Genomic DNA, 15262 nt, shown 5'->3' with positions numbered 1-15262 from the left:
TCATTTCCTCCGCCGTCTTAGGAAACAATTTTTCAGTTCCATGAAGAAGGTTATTTCAAAGGATTGGGCAGGAGAGGTTCTTTAGCAGCACAAAACTAGAGAGACTCGCGCCCCCACTGCGTTGTGATGGTGCTTGTGATGCCCCATGCACAGGATTAAATAGTTCGCTGTGTCCCTAGCGTTAGCCTCGCTGACCCAAGGGGCTCGCCAGAATTTGGAATCTTGTGCGTTGTTCCAGTTGGGAGGAGAAATTGAGGATGGAGTCTGGTACCTTTGGTACAATCCCGTTTATTTACCAAGCATGGACCAAATTCAGTTTTCCTGAACACAGGAGGACTTGAAAAACAGAGCCCTCCACTCCAGAAGGGATGTGGACAAATTGGAGAGAGTCCAGCGGAGGGCAACAGAAACGATCAGGAGGCTGGAGCACATGACTTACGAGGGGAGGCTGAGGGAACTGGGCTTGTTTAGTCTGCAGAAGAGAAGAGTGAGGGGGGATTTGATAGCAGCCTTCAACTCCCTAAGGGGGGGTTCCAAAGAGGACAGAGCTCGGCTGGTCTCAGTGGTGGCAGATGACAGAACGAGGAGCAATGGTCTCAAGTTGCAGTGGGGGAGGTCTAGGTTGGAGATCAGGAAACACTATTTCACTGCGAGGGTGGTGAAGCGCTGGAATGGGTTCCCTAGGGAAGAGGTGGAATCTCCATCCTTAGAGGTTTTTAAGGCCTGGCTTGACCCCCGGCTGGGATGATTTAGTTGCTGTTGGTCCTGCTTTGAGCGGGGGGTTGGACTAGATACCTCCTGAGGTCTCTTCCAACCCTGATCTTCTATGATTCTAACAGGAGACAATTTCCTTGCTCACAATTCGAAGCCTCTTTCAGCCAGTATTGTGCCCAAAAGCTCCCTCTCTGGGCTTCTCTCAGGGTTGTGCTATCAGTTGCTTGTTCGGGCTGCGTCTCGCTTTCTGCTCCTTCTGTCTCTGAGTGTCTCTCCCCTTCTGCCATGTCTTACACACAGACTCTTAAGCCAAAGCAATATTCAGTGATGCCCCTCCGCCAAGATGTTTGCAATTTCTGAGTTGCTTCGGGCAATGACTTGTGCTTATCTGTCTCTTGCAGCTATCTGAAACAAAAGGTGGCAGTTAAACCTCTAATAACATTCTAAAAAAACCCCTGCAGCCGGAATGAATAGTGGCCAAAGAGATTAAACACTCAAGGGGGTGTGTGTGTGTGTGTGTGTGTGTGTGTGTGTGTGTGTCTCTTAGGGGTCACTGAACCAGTATTTTCCACCCACGTGAAATTCACTTACTATAAATCAATACTGCATTGGATTTAAATACCTCTTCATCCTTGAATTATTTGCTGCCTGTCACAAGGCAGTCTAGCGCGCGTGAACTATGGGGCATAGACTCAAATAGTGTGAAGGAGAAGCAAAAACCAAGCAAGCCTCAGGAGAATTTAAAAGAAAAATAGGGGGAAAATATCCGTTTTTAATGTAAGGCCCCACAGGAACTAAAATAATGGCGCGAAATTCCCATAGCAACTTCAAATCACTGCTCACTTGTACAGGGAAAAAATCAAAACCAGGGGTGAGATTTTTCAAAAGCATCTAAATGATTTAGGGGCCTATTTTGATAACCCCAGCCCAGAGTCTGATAAACTCCAGCCAACCGGCAACTGGTCTCCTGGATGGATCAATCCATCAAATGACCACAGGTAACATGCATCGCGTATGTAGGTCTTGGAGGGGTGGAGGGGCTGGCTTAGTCCTATGTGCTACAGCATCATTTTACACAGTCTGAACCCCCGGTCACGGGTTGTGGCAGGATGCCGCAGCAATAACACTTCCGTGTTTAGCTCCTTAGCTAAGCTCCACACAGCAGGATCACTGGAGATAGATTAGGTTTCAGAGTAGCAGCCGCGTTAGTCTGTATTCGCAAAAAGAACAGGAGGACTTGTGGCACCTTAGAGACTAACAAATTTATTTGAGCATAAGCTTTCGTGAGCTAAAGCTCACTGCATCGGATGCATTCGGTGGAAAATACAGTGGGGAGATTTATATACACACACAGAGAACATGAAACAATGGGTTTATCATACACACTGTAAGGAGAGTGATCACTTAAGATGAGCCATCACCAGCAGGAGGGGGGGGAAGGAGGAAAACCTTTCATGGTGACAAGCAAGGTGGGACTGGGAGTGGATGAGTCATTACACAAAGTAAAACTATTTCCCCATGTTATTTCTCCCCCCCACCCCGCCCCCCACTGTTCCTCAGACGTTCTTGTTAACTGCTGGAAATGGCCCACCTTGATTATCACCATGAAAGGTTTTCCTCCTTCCCCCCCTGCTGCTGGTGATGGCTCATCTTAAGTGATCACTCTCCTTACAGTGTGTATGATAAAACCCATTGGTTCATGTTCTCTGTGTGTGTATATAAATCTCCCCTCTGTATTTTCCACCAAATGCATCCAGTGAAGTAAGCTGTAGCTCACGAAAGCTTATGCTCAAATAAATTTGTTAGTCTCTAAGGTGCCACAAGTCCTCCTTTTCTTTTTGGAGATAGATTAGAGATTGTCGCCCTTTGGGCCCAGGGGTTCGCCAGAATTCCTGACCTTGCAGGGGTATTAATTGGTATCCTCTTGCTTCCTTATAAAGGATTGGCACAGGGGCCTGTACAGCAGCAGGAAGTTCCCTTCCTCATAAATCCCCACGCCTGCCTCTCCGGCAGGCTCTGTGCCCAAGAAAATCTCTCCGCTCTCCGTGTTGAACTCCCTCCAGCTGCCGATCTCCTATCACCGGCAACCAGGGAAACCCCGCTCTCACTAGCAGACATTAGTAGAGTTAGAAGACATTTTTTGCGGAAAGTTTTTTTTTCCCCCAGATTCAGGGCAACCAAAGCTAGTGGTAATTTAGGCCAATTTGTTGCAAATCATTCTGGTCAATGACAAGAGCTGTTAGACCTGGGAAAAGTGCAGTGAAAGGCAACATACATGATGAGGGGGAAGGAACAGCTTCCATGCGAGGAGAGATGAAGAAGACAGAGACTGTTCCACCTGGAAAAGAGACGACGAAGGGGGGACTTGATTGAGGTCTTCCAAATCATGACAGGTGAGGGGAAAGCGAAGAAGGAAGCGTTGTTTACTCCTTCATGTAATACAAGAACCAGGGGTCACCCAATGAAATTAACAGGCAGCAGGTTTAAAACAAACAACAGGAAGTATTTCCTCACACAACTCTTAGCCAACCTGTGGGACTCACTACCAGGGGATGTGGTGAAGAGCAGAGGAATACCAGGGTTCAGAAAAGAACTAGATACGTTCCTGGAGGATGAGTCCCTCAAAGGCCATTAGCCAGGGTGGGCAGGGACACAACCCCTCGCTCTGGGTGTCCCTAAACCTCTGAGTGCAGATGCAGGGACCTGACAGCAGGATGGATCACTCGATAATTGCCCTGTTCTGTTCATTCCCTCTGGGCACCGGGCACTGGCCACTGTCGGCAGCCAGGACATTCGGCTGGATGGACCTTTGGGCTGACCCAGTCTGGCCGCTCTTATGGTCTTAACAACAACAACAATTCTAAAAAGGTTAAAATATTTCAACTTTTTGTTTCAGAAGGGCAGGTTGGGCTGGGCTGGACTAACATTTTATTTTTAAAAATAATTTAAAACAACACGAAACAAAAAAGAAAAAGAGACAAACATTTGTTTCAGGTTGAATGAAATGTTTAGTTTGACCCCAAATAATTTTTTTCCAACTATTTTCATTTTGCAGGGAAATCTGAAAGTTTTTCGTTCCACTTTGATCCAAAACAATTTTTCTTTTTGATGATTTGGTTGGGCTCCCACCCCAAACACTCAGTTCTTCACTCAACTCCAGGCAGTGGCAGCTCTAAGCCCAACAGGACGTAGGCAGGAAATGGGGGATCTTCAGGTGTCTGAGAATCAGACTCCGGCAGATCTGCCCCAAATGCTGCCCGTTCTCATGTAAACGTTGTGTCTGCGATGGGCGAGCGGCACCGTTTCACTGGCCTTTACATCGGGATTGTTTGTTTTAAGCCTTCGTCCCAATGTGCAGGAGAAGCAGGATGTGGAGATGCTGGAGCAGCAGTGGAAGGCGGCAGAGGAGAAGCGGCTGCAGACGGAGCAGCTGCTGAAGGACCAGGAGCGCAGCCACCAGGAGAACATGAAGCAGCTGGAGGCCAAGGTGGCGGAGGAGCTGGCCAGTGCCCGGCAGGAGGCAGAGCGGGTGCTGGAGAGCAAGCTGAAGGAGCAGGAGGCCATGCTGCAGAAGGGCTTTGTGGAGAAAGCCAGGCCGATGGAGGACAAGATCTCGGGCCTCAGGGAAGAGATACGTCCAGCCAACGCCTCCCGTGCCAGTGGCCCCATTGTTCCCTTCCGTGCCCCTGACCCATTTCCCCCGGGCCCTTTCCCCCTGGGCCACCCTTCGGCCTCTTCCCTCCCTCCCATGTCCACAGCCCATCCTCCCATCTTCAGTATCCACCGTGCCAGACTCTCCATTCATGGCAGGGACTGCGACTATCTTTCACACCCAGCCAGCTGGGCAAGGGCAGATCGGCAGCAGCCACCACAGCCCAGCCCCCCAATTTGTCCAGCCCCCCATCCCCTTGACAGCCCCTGAGCCTTTGACTTTGTCTGAGCTCGGTCCTCCTGCGCCCTGGGTCTTTGGGCGGGGGTGGGGGTCTTACGGGAAAGAACAGGAGCACTTGTGGCACTTTAGAGACTAAGAAATTTATTAGAGCATAAGCTTTCGTGGGCTGTAGCCCACGTGACCCGTTGTTTGTTTCCCAAGTGACCTGCCTGGCTCGGTATCGGGGCCGTGTCCTCATCAGGATTTCCCACTCCCCCAGTTTAGGGGTTCGCTGCAGGTTGTAGGTTTCCAGAGCATTCACTGAGATGGTAACTAGCGAAGGGCCCAGGCCGGATCCACTGGAAACACCCTGCTCGGGCCGCGTCCCTGGTTGCAGCTCCATTTTAAGCCCATGCCGTTATCCGGGGTATTCACCAGACACAGCGGAGATGGCTGCTGGCCAGCACCTGGCTATAACCCGGCCACCGAGCGTGGCCACGTGGCCGTGTTCTCGCGTTAGCCATCCCGGGTTACATCAGCAGTGCCAGGGCAGCACCTTGGCTTTCAACGGGGGTTGGCTGCTGAAGTTCACCCTATAGGCTAGACACCAGCCACTGCGTCGCCCTGCTGGCTTCACTGCTCCTTGGACCCGAGCGGCCAGAGGGGCAGAACCCCACTTTCTGGGCAGTAGCTGCCCGAGTTCAAGGTGTTCACACGAGCCCGAAACTGTCCAACTTCAAACAGGGCTCAAGGAGAGGGTTGGGCTGCAGAGACGTCAGCCAGTGTCGCACCTTGGAAACACCAGTCGGGTCTGTCCCCACAGCCGGGGAACAGTTAAAGGGCTGGACCCCAATGGGACGAGGCAGCTTCTGGCTGGGCCATTAGCGGTGACTTGCCCCCTGACTACTGCTAATTCCGGCTTGGCCTCCCTTCGGCCCCTTTTCCCATCAACGGAGCTTGGTGTAACGAACTTTCACTTCCCTTGTACAGTTAAGCTCACAATTAGGGTAAATTAGGGAGCAGGGGGCTGGAAGCCAGGACTCCTGGGTTCTCTCCCCAGCTCTAGGAGGGGAGTGGGGGCTAGTGGTTAGAGATGGGGGAGTCGGGAGCTGAGATGGGGGGTGAAATCTGGGTGGGTCGGAGCAGTGGAGTTCAAGGGGGCTTCCTGGGCGTGGCTCACATCCACCCAGCTCTGGCCTTCCCCTTCCCACTCTGCGGGGAGATCGGTGGGAGGGGGTGCGTGTTGAGAGGCCGCCTGCAGCCCAGTGACACTTCAACCCAGTGGACGGATCAGCTTTTAGTTCCCATTTGTTCAATTAGCCTTAAACCAAATCCTCCCGCTGGTTTTAAAGGGCCGGTGATGAGGCGTGAAGTGGAGGAGGCAGGAGAGAAGCTTCACTCGTTAGCTGTCCAGGCGTTTGTCTTCATAAGAGAAACAAATATTCCCACAGCTCCTTCCTGCCTCAAGATCCCAAGGAAATGTACAGAGCAGAGATGCAGCCACCTCTGGGGTGGGGTGCGGGGGCTGTTTAACAGAAACATGACAAAAAGAACAGGAGGACTTGTGGTACCTTAGAGATGAACAAATGTATTTGGGCATCAGCTTTCCCGAGCTACAGCTCCCTGCATCGGATGCTCAGGAAAGCTGATGCTCAAATACATTTGTTCGTCTCTACGGTGCCACAAGTCCTCCTGTTCTTTTAGTGGAAACAGACTAACAGGGCTGCTACTCTGAAACCAGAGAGCAAGTGTGAAATCCGGACCCCGGGGGCTGAGGGGGGGCAATAGCTGCAGACAGAACCCCAATAGCTGGGTGTCCGGTAACCCTCTTCCTGCCCCCCAGCTCAGCCCCCCCATGCCCCTGCCCCCCCCGCCTGGTGTCTCCCAGCCCCCCCCCCGTACCCCCTGCCCCATCCTGATGTCTCCCAGCCCCCCCTGTGTCCCCTGCCCCCCCGCAACCTGGTGTCTCCTAGCCCCTGTGCCCCCTGCCCCACCCTGCCCGGTGCCCCCTGCCCCGCCCATCCCTCCTGCCTGGTGTCTCCCAGCCCCTGTGCCCCCTGCCCCCCCAGTGCCCCTGCCCTGCCCTGCCCACCCACCCCCAGCCTGGTACCCCCAGACCCCCACCGAGTGCCCCTGCCCATCCCTCCAGCTCAGCTCCTCCCCCTCCCCCCGCCATGCCACTGGGGCTGAGCTCCCCGCCCCCAACACTCCCCGTGGGGCCCGGAACCGGCCGGACCGGTCCAGCCGGCGGCCCCGCCCCCCGCCCTGCGATGGAGGTGGCTGGGGGGAGGGGATGAGTTACACCCCCCCGCCCCCGCCCCCGCCCGGCCAGTTCTCGGCAGGGGGTGACCGCAGCTGCCCGGTTCCCTTCCCCACGCCCTGGGTCACCCCCCCCAGAAATCCCCATGGGGGGGAGGAGGAGTCCTCGGATTGCCCCACCAGCTCTGCCGGTGCCCCTCACTCCCGACCCGCAGCCCCCCCCAGCCCTGCTCCCCCAGTTCTGCCAGTGCCCCTCACTCCCGACCCGCAGCCCCCTGCTAGCCCAGCCCTCCCCCCAGCTCTGCCGGTGCCCCTCACTCCCGACCCGCAGCCCCCCAGCTCTGCCAGTGCCCCTCACTCCCGATCCACAGCCCCCCCCAGCCCTGCCCCCCCGTTCTGCCGGTGCCCCTCACTCCCGACCCGCAGCCCCCTGCTAGCCCAGCCCTGCCCCCCCAGCCCTGCCGGTGCCCCTCACTCCCGACCCGCAGCCCCTGCTAGCCCAGCCCTGCCCCCCCAGCCCTGCCGGTGCCCCTCACTCCCGACCCGCTGCCCCCCCAGCTCTGCCAGTGCCCCTCACTCCCGATCCACAGCCCCCCCCAGCCCTGCCCCCCCAGCTCTGCCAGTGCCCCTCACTCCCGATCCACAGCCCCCCCCAGCCCTGCCCCCCCAGCTCTGCCAGTGCCCCTCACTCCCGACCCGCAGCCCCCCCAGCCCTGCCCCCCAGCTCTGCCAGTGCCCCTCACTCCCGACCCGCAGCCCCCCCAGCCCTGCCCCCCAGCTCTGCCAGTGCCCCTCACTCCCGACCCGCAGCCCCCCCAGCCCTGCCCCCCAGCTCTGCCAGTGCCCCTCACTCCCGACCCGCAGCCCCCTGCTCCCCCAGCCCTGGGCTGCCCCCCCCGTGCATTGTGTGTTGGAATTGCACCATCACGTGCGGTTGCTGGGAGTCAGCTGCAGGCGGTTTTTATTGACTTTCCGCCCCCGGAGGGGCCTGGGCCCTGGCGTCTCTGCTCCCCCCCCCCGCAGGTGCGTTCAGAGGCAGGGTGCGAGGCAGGCGGAACCCCGGCTCCCCCCCCGGCCTTCCTCCTCCTGCTGCAACACGGAAGCGGGAGGCCAGAGTCTGCCCGGACGGCTCTCGCCAGCTGCCATGGCCCTGCCAGCCCCCCGGGTCCTGCTCGCCGCCCTCGCCCTGTGCTGGGCCCACGGGGGTGAGTGGGTCAGAGCCGTGCCCCTCGCCCCGGCCTGCGGCCTCCCTTCCTCGCAGGGGGGCCGGGGCTCCTCCCCCCCAACACCCGCCCCCTTAGGCCCTGTTCTGCCAGACGGGCCCAGGTGGGGCAGGAGAACCCACCGCGATTGGGGGCAGCAGGGCTGGGGGGCCTGCCCCCTCTAGGGGGCGCCGGCTCCCGTCCACCCCAGGGCGGGGACTGGCCGGCTCAGGGGGGGCAGGGAATGGGGCCTGGGGCCTGTCCCCTCTCGGGAATGCCGACCCCAGGGCAGGGGGGGTGGCTGGTTGGGGGGCAGGGTCAGGAATGGGGCCTGGGGCCTTTCCCCCCATGGCATTCGGCCCCAAGGCGGGGGACTGGCTGGCTCAGGGGGGCAGGGAATGGGGCCTTTCCCCTCTAGGGGGTGCTCAGACTCTGCCCCATGGGCTGTTCCAGAGAGACCCACCGTCCGCCTGCTTGACCAAGAGGGCCCGATCCTGGAGGGCAGCTACGTGACCATGGAGTGTCTGACGGACGAGGACGGAGCTGACATGAGCCAATTCACCTTCCAGAAATACAGTCGGGTCAGGACGCCTGCCCCAGCCCCAGCCCTGCCCCGCCAGGGACGAACCTGCCCCTCACCCATCACTAAGGGGTGCCAAGCTGAAGGGGGCATGGTGTGGGGTCAGCAGGGGGCACTGTGGGGCAGGCGGCAGGCAGAGGGGTCCATGCCGCAGGGGCCAGAGCACGGGGTCAGCAGGAGATGCCGTGGGGCAGGCAGGGGTCTGTGCCACAGAGGGAAGGGCAGGCAGGCAGGGGCTCCATAAGGGCCACCATGGGGCAGGCAGGGGATCCGTGCCGCAGGGGGCAGTGCTGGGGATCTATATGGGGGTGCTGGGGGCCGTGCTGTGGGGGGCAGGGCACTGGGTCCGTGGGGGCGCCGGGGGGCAGGCCGTGGGTCTGTGCAGCAGGGGACAGTGCTGGGGTTCAGGGGGCGCTGGGGGGGCCGTGCCACAGCGGCCAGGACACTGGATCCGTGGGGGCGCCCGGGGGGCAGGCAGGTGGTCCATGCCGCAGGAGGCAGTGCTGGGGATCTATAGAGGGCACCGGGGGTCCATGCCGTGGGGGGCAGGGCACTGGATCCATGGGGGCGCCGGGGGGCAGGCCGGGGCCCCTGCCATGGGGAGCAGGGAACTGGATCCGTGGGGGCATCGGGGGGCAGGTCGGGGGTCTGTGCAGCAGGGGACAGTGCTGGGGTTCTATAGGGGGCGCTGGGGGGCCATGCCACGGGGGGCCAGGACACTGGATCCATGGGGTCGCCTGGGGGGCAGGCCAGTGGATCTGTGGGGTTGCCCGGGGGGCAGGCCAGGGGTCCCTGCCACGGGGGTCAGGGCAGTGGATCCGTGGGGGCGCTGGGGGGCAGGCCGGGGCTCTGTGCAGCAGGGGACAGTGCTGGGGTTCTATAGGGGGTGCTGGGGGGCAGGTAGGGGGTCCATGCCGCAGGGGGCAGTGCTGGGGATCTATAGGGGGCACCGGGGGTCCATGCCATGGGGGGCAGGGCACGGGGTCCATGGGGGAGCCAGGGGGCAGGCCGGGGGTCTGTGCCGCAGGGGGCAGTGCTGGGGGTCCCTGCCGCGGGGGGCCGGCCATCGGGGTTTGACGGCGACATGGGGGCGTCTCTCCGCAGTGGCTCCACACCTGGGTCTCCCTGGACCGACCCGACCGGCTGCGCTGCTGGTTCTTCGACGTGAACGTGACGCGGGCGGGCGGGCGCCTCCTGCTGGCCATCAAGGCCCTGCAGTCCTGGCATGCCGGGGCCTACCGCTGCATGGCCGCCAACACCACCGGCAACACCACCGCCTCCGCCGAGATCAGCCTGCGCGTGGAGTGTGGGTGGCGCCCACCCTGGGCTCCCCTAAACCCCCACGCTGCAGCGGGCCCTGATTTGGGGGGGACCCGGCCCCCAGAACTACACGCTGTCGTTGAGAACTGGCCCCTCATTACACACGTGAATCTGGCTCTGCCAGTGGAAGGGGGGGACACACGTGTCTGCCTCTTGGGGGGGCCATGAGGGGTTAACCCTGGTCATATTTGAGCATAACCCTCCCCATTTGCCCCTTGGTCCCCCAGGCTGGGTGGGAGGGGATGGACACAGGGGGTGGGGGTCACGGGTGCAGCAGGGAGCCCAGAGTGGGGAAATAGCATCAGTTTGGGGGTACGTCTATGGGGCAGGCAGGGGAAGGGTATAGTGGCCAGCATGGAGGGGGTAGTTTGATGGGGGTGTCTACCCGAGTGGGGTGCAGCGGGACACCCGAATTGTAACCCTAGGTGCCTGCACCATTGGGGGGGGCGGTTAACTCTCCAGCAGCTGGGCGGGCGGGAGAGAGGATTTCAGGGCGCAGCACCAGCGGGGCCTGACACCATGTTTCCTCCCCAGATCTGCGGAGCGTCTACGTGACCCGCGCCCACACCTGGTGCGGGACCCTGGGCGACTCCCTGGCCGTGATGGAGGGCGAGGATCTGGAGCTGCAGTGCTCGGCGGACGCCTCCCAGCCCCCCGAGTACGAGTGGAGCCGCCAGGTGAGGGGCTGGGCAGGACCCCCACCCATGAGGGGGAGCATACCCCAAAATATCAAGGATAGACATGGGGTGTAACACAGTAGACCTGGCCAGGGAGCGGGGGGCTCAGTGGGGGCACCATGGGGCAGGGAGCGGGGGGCTCAGCAGGGGGTGCTGTGGGACAGAAGCAGGGCTGGGAGCTCAGTAAGGGGCACTGTGGGACAGGGAGCAGGATGGAGGGTCAGTAGGGGGCACTGTGGGGTAGGGAGTCAGCAGGGACGCCGTGGGGCAGGGAACGGGTGCACAGTAGGGAGCACTGGAGGGCAGGGGGTCAGCAGGGATGCCATGGGGCAGGGAATGGGGGCTCAGTAGGGAGCACTGTTGGGCAGGGAGTGGGGCGGAGGGTCAGTAGGGGGCACTGTGGGGCAGGGGGTCAGCAGGGACACTGTGGGGCAGAGAACAGGCGCTCAGTAGGGAGCTCTGTGGGGCAGGGGCTCAGCAGGGATGCTGTGGGGCAGGGAACGGGCACTCAGTAGGGAGCACTGTGGGGCAGTGGGTCGGCAGAGAGGCCGTGCGACAGGGAACGGGGGCTCAGTAGGGAGCACAGTGGGGCAGGGGGTCAGCAGGGACACCGTGGGGCAGGGAACGGGCGCTCAGTAGGGAGCACTGTGGGGCAGGGGGTCAGCAGGGACACCGTGGGGCAGGGAACGGGCACTCAGTAGGGAACACTGTGGGGCAGGGAGTGGGGCGGAGGGTCAGTAGGGGGCACTGTGGGGCAGGGGGTCAACAGGGACGCCATGGGGCAGGGAACGGGCGATCAATAGGGAGCACTGTGGGGCAGGGAGTTAGCAGGGACGCCGTGGGGCAAGGAACGGGCACTCAGTAGGGAGCACTGGAGGGCAGGGGGTCAGCAGGGAGGCCGTGGGGCAGGGAATGGGGGCTCAGTAGGGAGCACTGTGGGGCAGGGAGTGGGGCGGAGTGTCAGTAGGGGGCACTGTGGGGCGGGGGGGCAACAGGGACGCTGTGGGGCAGAGGACAGGGGCTCAGTAGGGAGCACTGTGGGGCAGGCGGTAAGCAGGGACGCCATAGGGCAGGGATCGGGGCCCAGTCGGGAGCACTGTGGGGCAGGGAGTGGGGCGGAGGGTCAGTAGGGGCACTGTGGGGCAGGGGCTCAGCAGGGACGCCATGGGGTAGGGAATGGGGGCCCAGTAAGGAACACTGTGGGGCAGGGAGTGGGGCGGAGGGTCAGTAGGGGGCACTGTGGGGCAGGGGGTCAGCAGGGACGCTGTGGGGCAGAGAACAAGGGCTCAGTAGGGAGCACTGTGGGGCAGGCGGTCAGCAGGGACGCCATGGGGCAGGGAATGGGGGCTCAGTAGGGAGCACTGTGGGTCAGGGAGTGGGGCGGAGGGTCAGTAGGGGGCACTGTGGGGCAGGGAACGGGGGCTCAGTAGGGAGCACAGTGGGGCAGGGGGTCAGGAGGGATGCCGTGGGGCAGGGAACATGCGCTCAGTAGGGAGCACTGTGGGGCAGGGGCTCGGCAGGGACGCCGTGGGGCAGGGAGTGGGGCGGAGGGTCAATGGGGGGCACTGTGGGGCAGGGAGTGGGGCGGAAGGTCAGTAGGGGGCACTGTGGGGCAGGGGCTCAGCAGGGGCGCTGTGGGGCAGGGAATGGGGGCTCAGTAGGAAGCACTGTGGGGTAGGGGCTCGGCAGAGATGCCGTGGGGCAGGGAACGGGCTCTCAGTAGGGAGCACTGTGGGGCAGGGAGCGGGGCGGAGGGTCAGTAGGGGGCACTGTGGGGCAGGGGTTCAGCAGGGACGCTGTGGGGCAGAGAACAGGGGCTCAGTAGGGAGCACTGTGGGGCAGGCGGTCAGCAGGGACGCCGTGGGGCAGGGATCAGAGGCCCAGTCGGGAGCACTGTGGGGCAGGGAGCGGGGCGGAGGGTCAGTGGGGGGCGCTGTGGGGCAGGGGGTCAGCAGGGACGCCGTGGGGCAGGGATCAGGGGCCCAGGCGGGAGCACTGTGGGACAGGAGCTCAGCAGGGATGCCGTGGGGCAGGGATCAGGGGCCCAGTCAGGAGCACTGTGGGGCAGGGGCTCAGCAGGGGTGCCGCGAGGGCCCTGCCCCCTAAGCGTCTGGCCCTCGTTGCAGGGCGACGACTGGGTGGTGGCGTCCAGCTCGCTGAGCCTGCCCCAGGTGAGCCGGGAGCAAGCCGGGACCTACATGTGCCTGGCGCGGCACCCGGGCCTGCCCCAGCTCGCGAGCAGCCGGGCCGTGCGGCTGGACGTGCAGGGGGCGCAGAGCAGCTACCAGCTGGGTGAGTCGGGGGGTCCCCCCCGCCCTCCCCCGGCGGGCTGGGTCCCGGCCGCCCCATGCTGACCCCTCTCTCCGCCCCCAGAGCCGGGGCTGAGCACCCCCATGCTGCTGCTGGCCGTGGGGCTGCCGGCCCTGCTGCTCCTGCTGCTGGTGCTGGGGCTCGGCGCCTTCCTTCTGCGGCACCGCAACGCCGCCAAGATCCCAGCCGGGTGAGTACGGGGAGCCGGGCGTGGGGCCTGCCCGCCAGGGGTCGCCGGGTCTGATCCGGCCGGGGCCAGGCATGGGTCCTGCTATCCAGGGGCTGGGTGCGGGGTCTGATCCGGCCAGGGCCGGGCGTGGGGCCTGCCCTCCAGGGGACCGGGCGTGGGGCCTGCCCTCCAGGGGACCGGGAGTGGGGTCTGATCTGGCCATGGGCCCTGCCCTCCAGGGCATCAAGCCCCCTCTTCCCCCCCACCCAATGTAAAGTCCCCTCGGGGATCCGGGTGTTTGCATGGGGGTGGGGGGCGTTCTTCTCTCATTTCCCCTCCCTCAGCTCAGTCCCAAGAAGATTTGGGGGGTGCAGGGGAAACTAATGGGGGTCTCCCCACAGGGAAGGTGGAATGGGGGATGTTGGGATCCCAGGGGCTGGTTTTGGGGTGCCACCCCCCTGCCTGGATGGGGGCTGGTTTGTAGGTATCACTCACCCTGTCTGTCTGTCCCCCGGTTTCAGGGAGGAGCCCGGCCAGCGCACCCCAATCTACAAAGGCAGCCTGGAGTCGGTCCCCTCAGTCGTGGGGGACCAGCAGCCCCTGGTGCTGTGAGATGGGACCTGCCTCCCACCACAGGTTGGTAGCGGGGCAGGGGATTCGCTCCTCCCATAATCCTTTGGGGACTGCAGCCCCCCCACGGGCCCCAATTTCTCACCCCCCCATTGATCTCTCTCTTCTCCCCCCAGGCAGAACTGCAACGGTCATCATGGACAAGATTCAGCCACTTCTAGAATCAGCAGGGGGCCGTTATGGGGGGGCAGGAAATTATTGGGGGCTTAGCTGTGTTTTCTGAGGGGAGGCTTATTATGGGGCAGTTTCTATACTTAGTAGATGCACAGTATGGGGGGTGAGGAGCTACTTTGGATGGGGGGGGCTTGTATCATTTTGGATTGGGGGTGGATCTTGGGGCGCTGGTTCCCCTGATCTTGGGGGGCAGTTTGACCAGCCCAACTCCCCTTGCAGTTCAAGAGCCCCCCCGGGTGATCTATTGGGGGGGCTCTGATTTTAGGGGGCTGGGAGCTTGGTTTTGGGGATATCGGCATTTGAGGTGGGAGCCAACCCCCAGTTTTGTTATGGGGCAGGGGGTTGTTCATGGAACCTCCCAATATGCAAACCTCCCTCCACCCCAAATTCACCCCTGTAGGGGTCACCAGAGACCCCCCCAATCTCCAGAGGCCTGGATCCCCCCCCCCCGTTAACATCTAAACTGATTTAATTTGCGTTTTTAATTGGGAGACTATAATCAATGTGGTGGGGGAGGGGCTAGGGCAGCCTGAGGGGGGTCCCCCTAAACTGCGCCACCCCATGCTGATTCCCTGCAATCTGCTCTCAGCCCTTTAATTTCATCTCTGTGTGTAAATCCTTGCAGGGCCGGGGGCTGTGTTATTTCTGCAGGGTGGGGGGTGGGGGGTTTCATTTCTTATTGCTTAAAATCTGGGGATTGTAGTTCTGTGGGAGGGGCCTGGCCCTTTAAATGGGGGGTGGGGGGGGAGCATGGGCCAGCGCCCCTGGTTTAAACGTGATTAAAATTACACTTTAAAACTCTGGACACGAGCACTGGCGCTTGAATAACCCCCCGCCCCCGTCATGGGGCTGGGGGTTGGGATTGAGGAGCACCAGCAGGGCTGTGGGGCAGCCCTGGAGTCGGTCGTTGCCCCCTAAACCCCACTCCCCTCCCAGAACTGGGGAGAGAATTTAGGCGTCCTGGCTCCCAGCCCCACCTCTGCCCCCATTCTGACCACTCGACCCCACTCCCCTCCCAGAACTGGGGAGAGAACCCAGGAGTCCTGGCTCCAAGCCCCCCCACCCCCTTGCTAGCTGGGGCCCTGCCCTGTGTCCCCACCATGGGGGGGTTTCTGGGGTGGGGGTCCCACCACTCCTGTTCTCAGCCACTGCCTCAAGCCCCGTCACCCAGCCGGCTCCTGGCGCTGCTCCCCGGGGGCGTGGGGAGGCTGAGCGGGGCAGTGGGGTAGGAGGCCAGGCCCCAGCGCTGGAAGCTGCCCTGGCCCGAGGAAGGGCCACCTTGGGTCACGTTTGTCTGGTGCAGCCTGGTTCTGCCCATTGGCCCCCCACGAGTCTGGAGGGGGGGCCCGTGATTTT

The 15262-nt window shown here is 61.8% G+C and overlaps 1 protein-coding gene across 3 annotated transcripts; it reads left to right on the top strand.

Annotated features, from left to right (window-relative positions):
• The first annotated feature begins 7733 nt into the window (after positions 1-7733).
• Positions 7734-14711, top strand: LOC119847802 (sialic acid-binding Ig-like lectin 11). 3 transcript variants are annotated; one of them, XM_038382892.2, is made up of 8 exons: positions 7734-8049; positions 8500-8627; positions 9731-9932; positions 10481-10623; positions 12750-12915; positions 12997-13123; positions 13624-13738; positions 13849-14711. In XM_038382892.2, exons 1-7 carry the CDS (start codon positions 7989-7991, stop codon positions 13712-13714), a joined length of 918 nt encoding a protein of 305 aa, XP_038238820.1. In that variant the 5' UTR covers positions 7734-7988; the 3' UTR covers positions 13715-13738; positions 13849-14711. The 3 variants fall into 3 exon arrangements, with proteins under 3 accessions (XP_038238820.1, XP_038238823.1, XP_038238821.1); XM_038382895.2 differs by having other exon boundaries at positions 7736-7867; XM_038382893.2 differs by having other exon boundaries at positions 7874-8049; positions 13853-14711.
• Positions 14712-15262: the final 551 nt, after the last annotated feature.

This window comes from Dermochelys coriacea, chromosome 24 (assembly GCF_009764565.3).
Source record: "Dermochelys coriacea isolate rDerCor1 chromosome 24, rDerCor1.pri.v4, whole genome shotgun sequence".
Lineage (NCBI taxonomy): Eukaryota > Metazoa > Chordata > Testudines > Dermochelyidae > Dermochelys > Dermochelys coriacea.
This window is presented reverse-complemented; position numbering and strand designations above follow the sequence as displayed.

Coding starts and splice junctions, on each gene's coding strand:
- LOC119847802 (XM_038382892.2), top strand. CDS start 7,989: ATGGCCCTGCCAGCCCCCCGGGTCCTGCTCGCCGCCCTCGCCCTGTGC. Junction 8,050..8,499: donor CCTGTGCTGGGCCCACGGGG/GTGAGTGGGTCA, acceptor GGGCTGTTCCAG/AGAGACCCACCGTCCGCCTG. Junction 10,624..12,749: donor AGTACGAGTGGAGCCGCCAG/GTGAGGGGCTGG, acceptor CCCTCGTTGCAG/GGCGACGACTGGGTGGTGGC.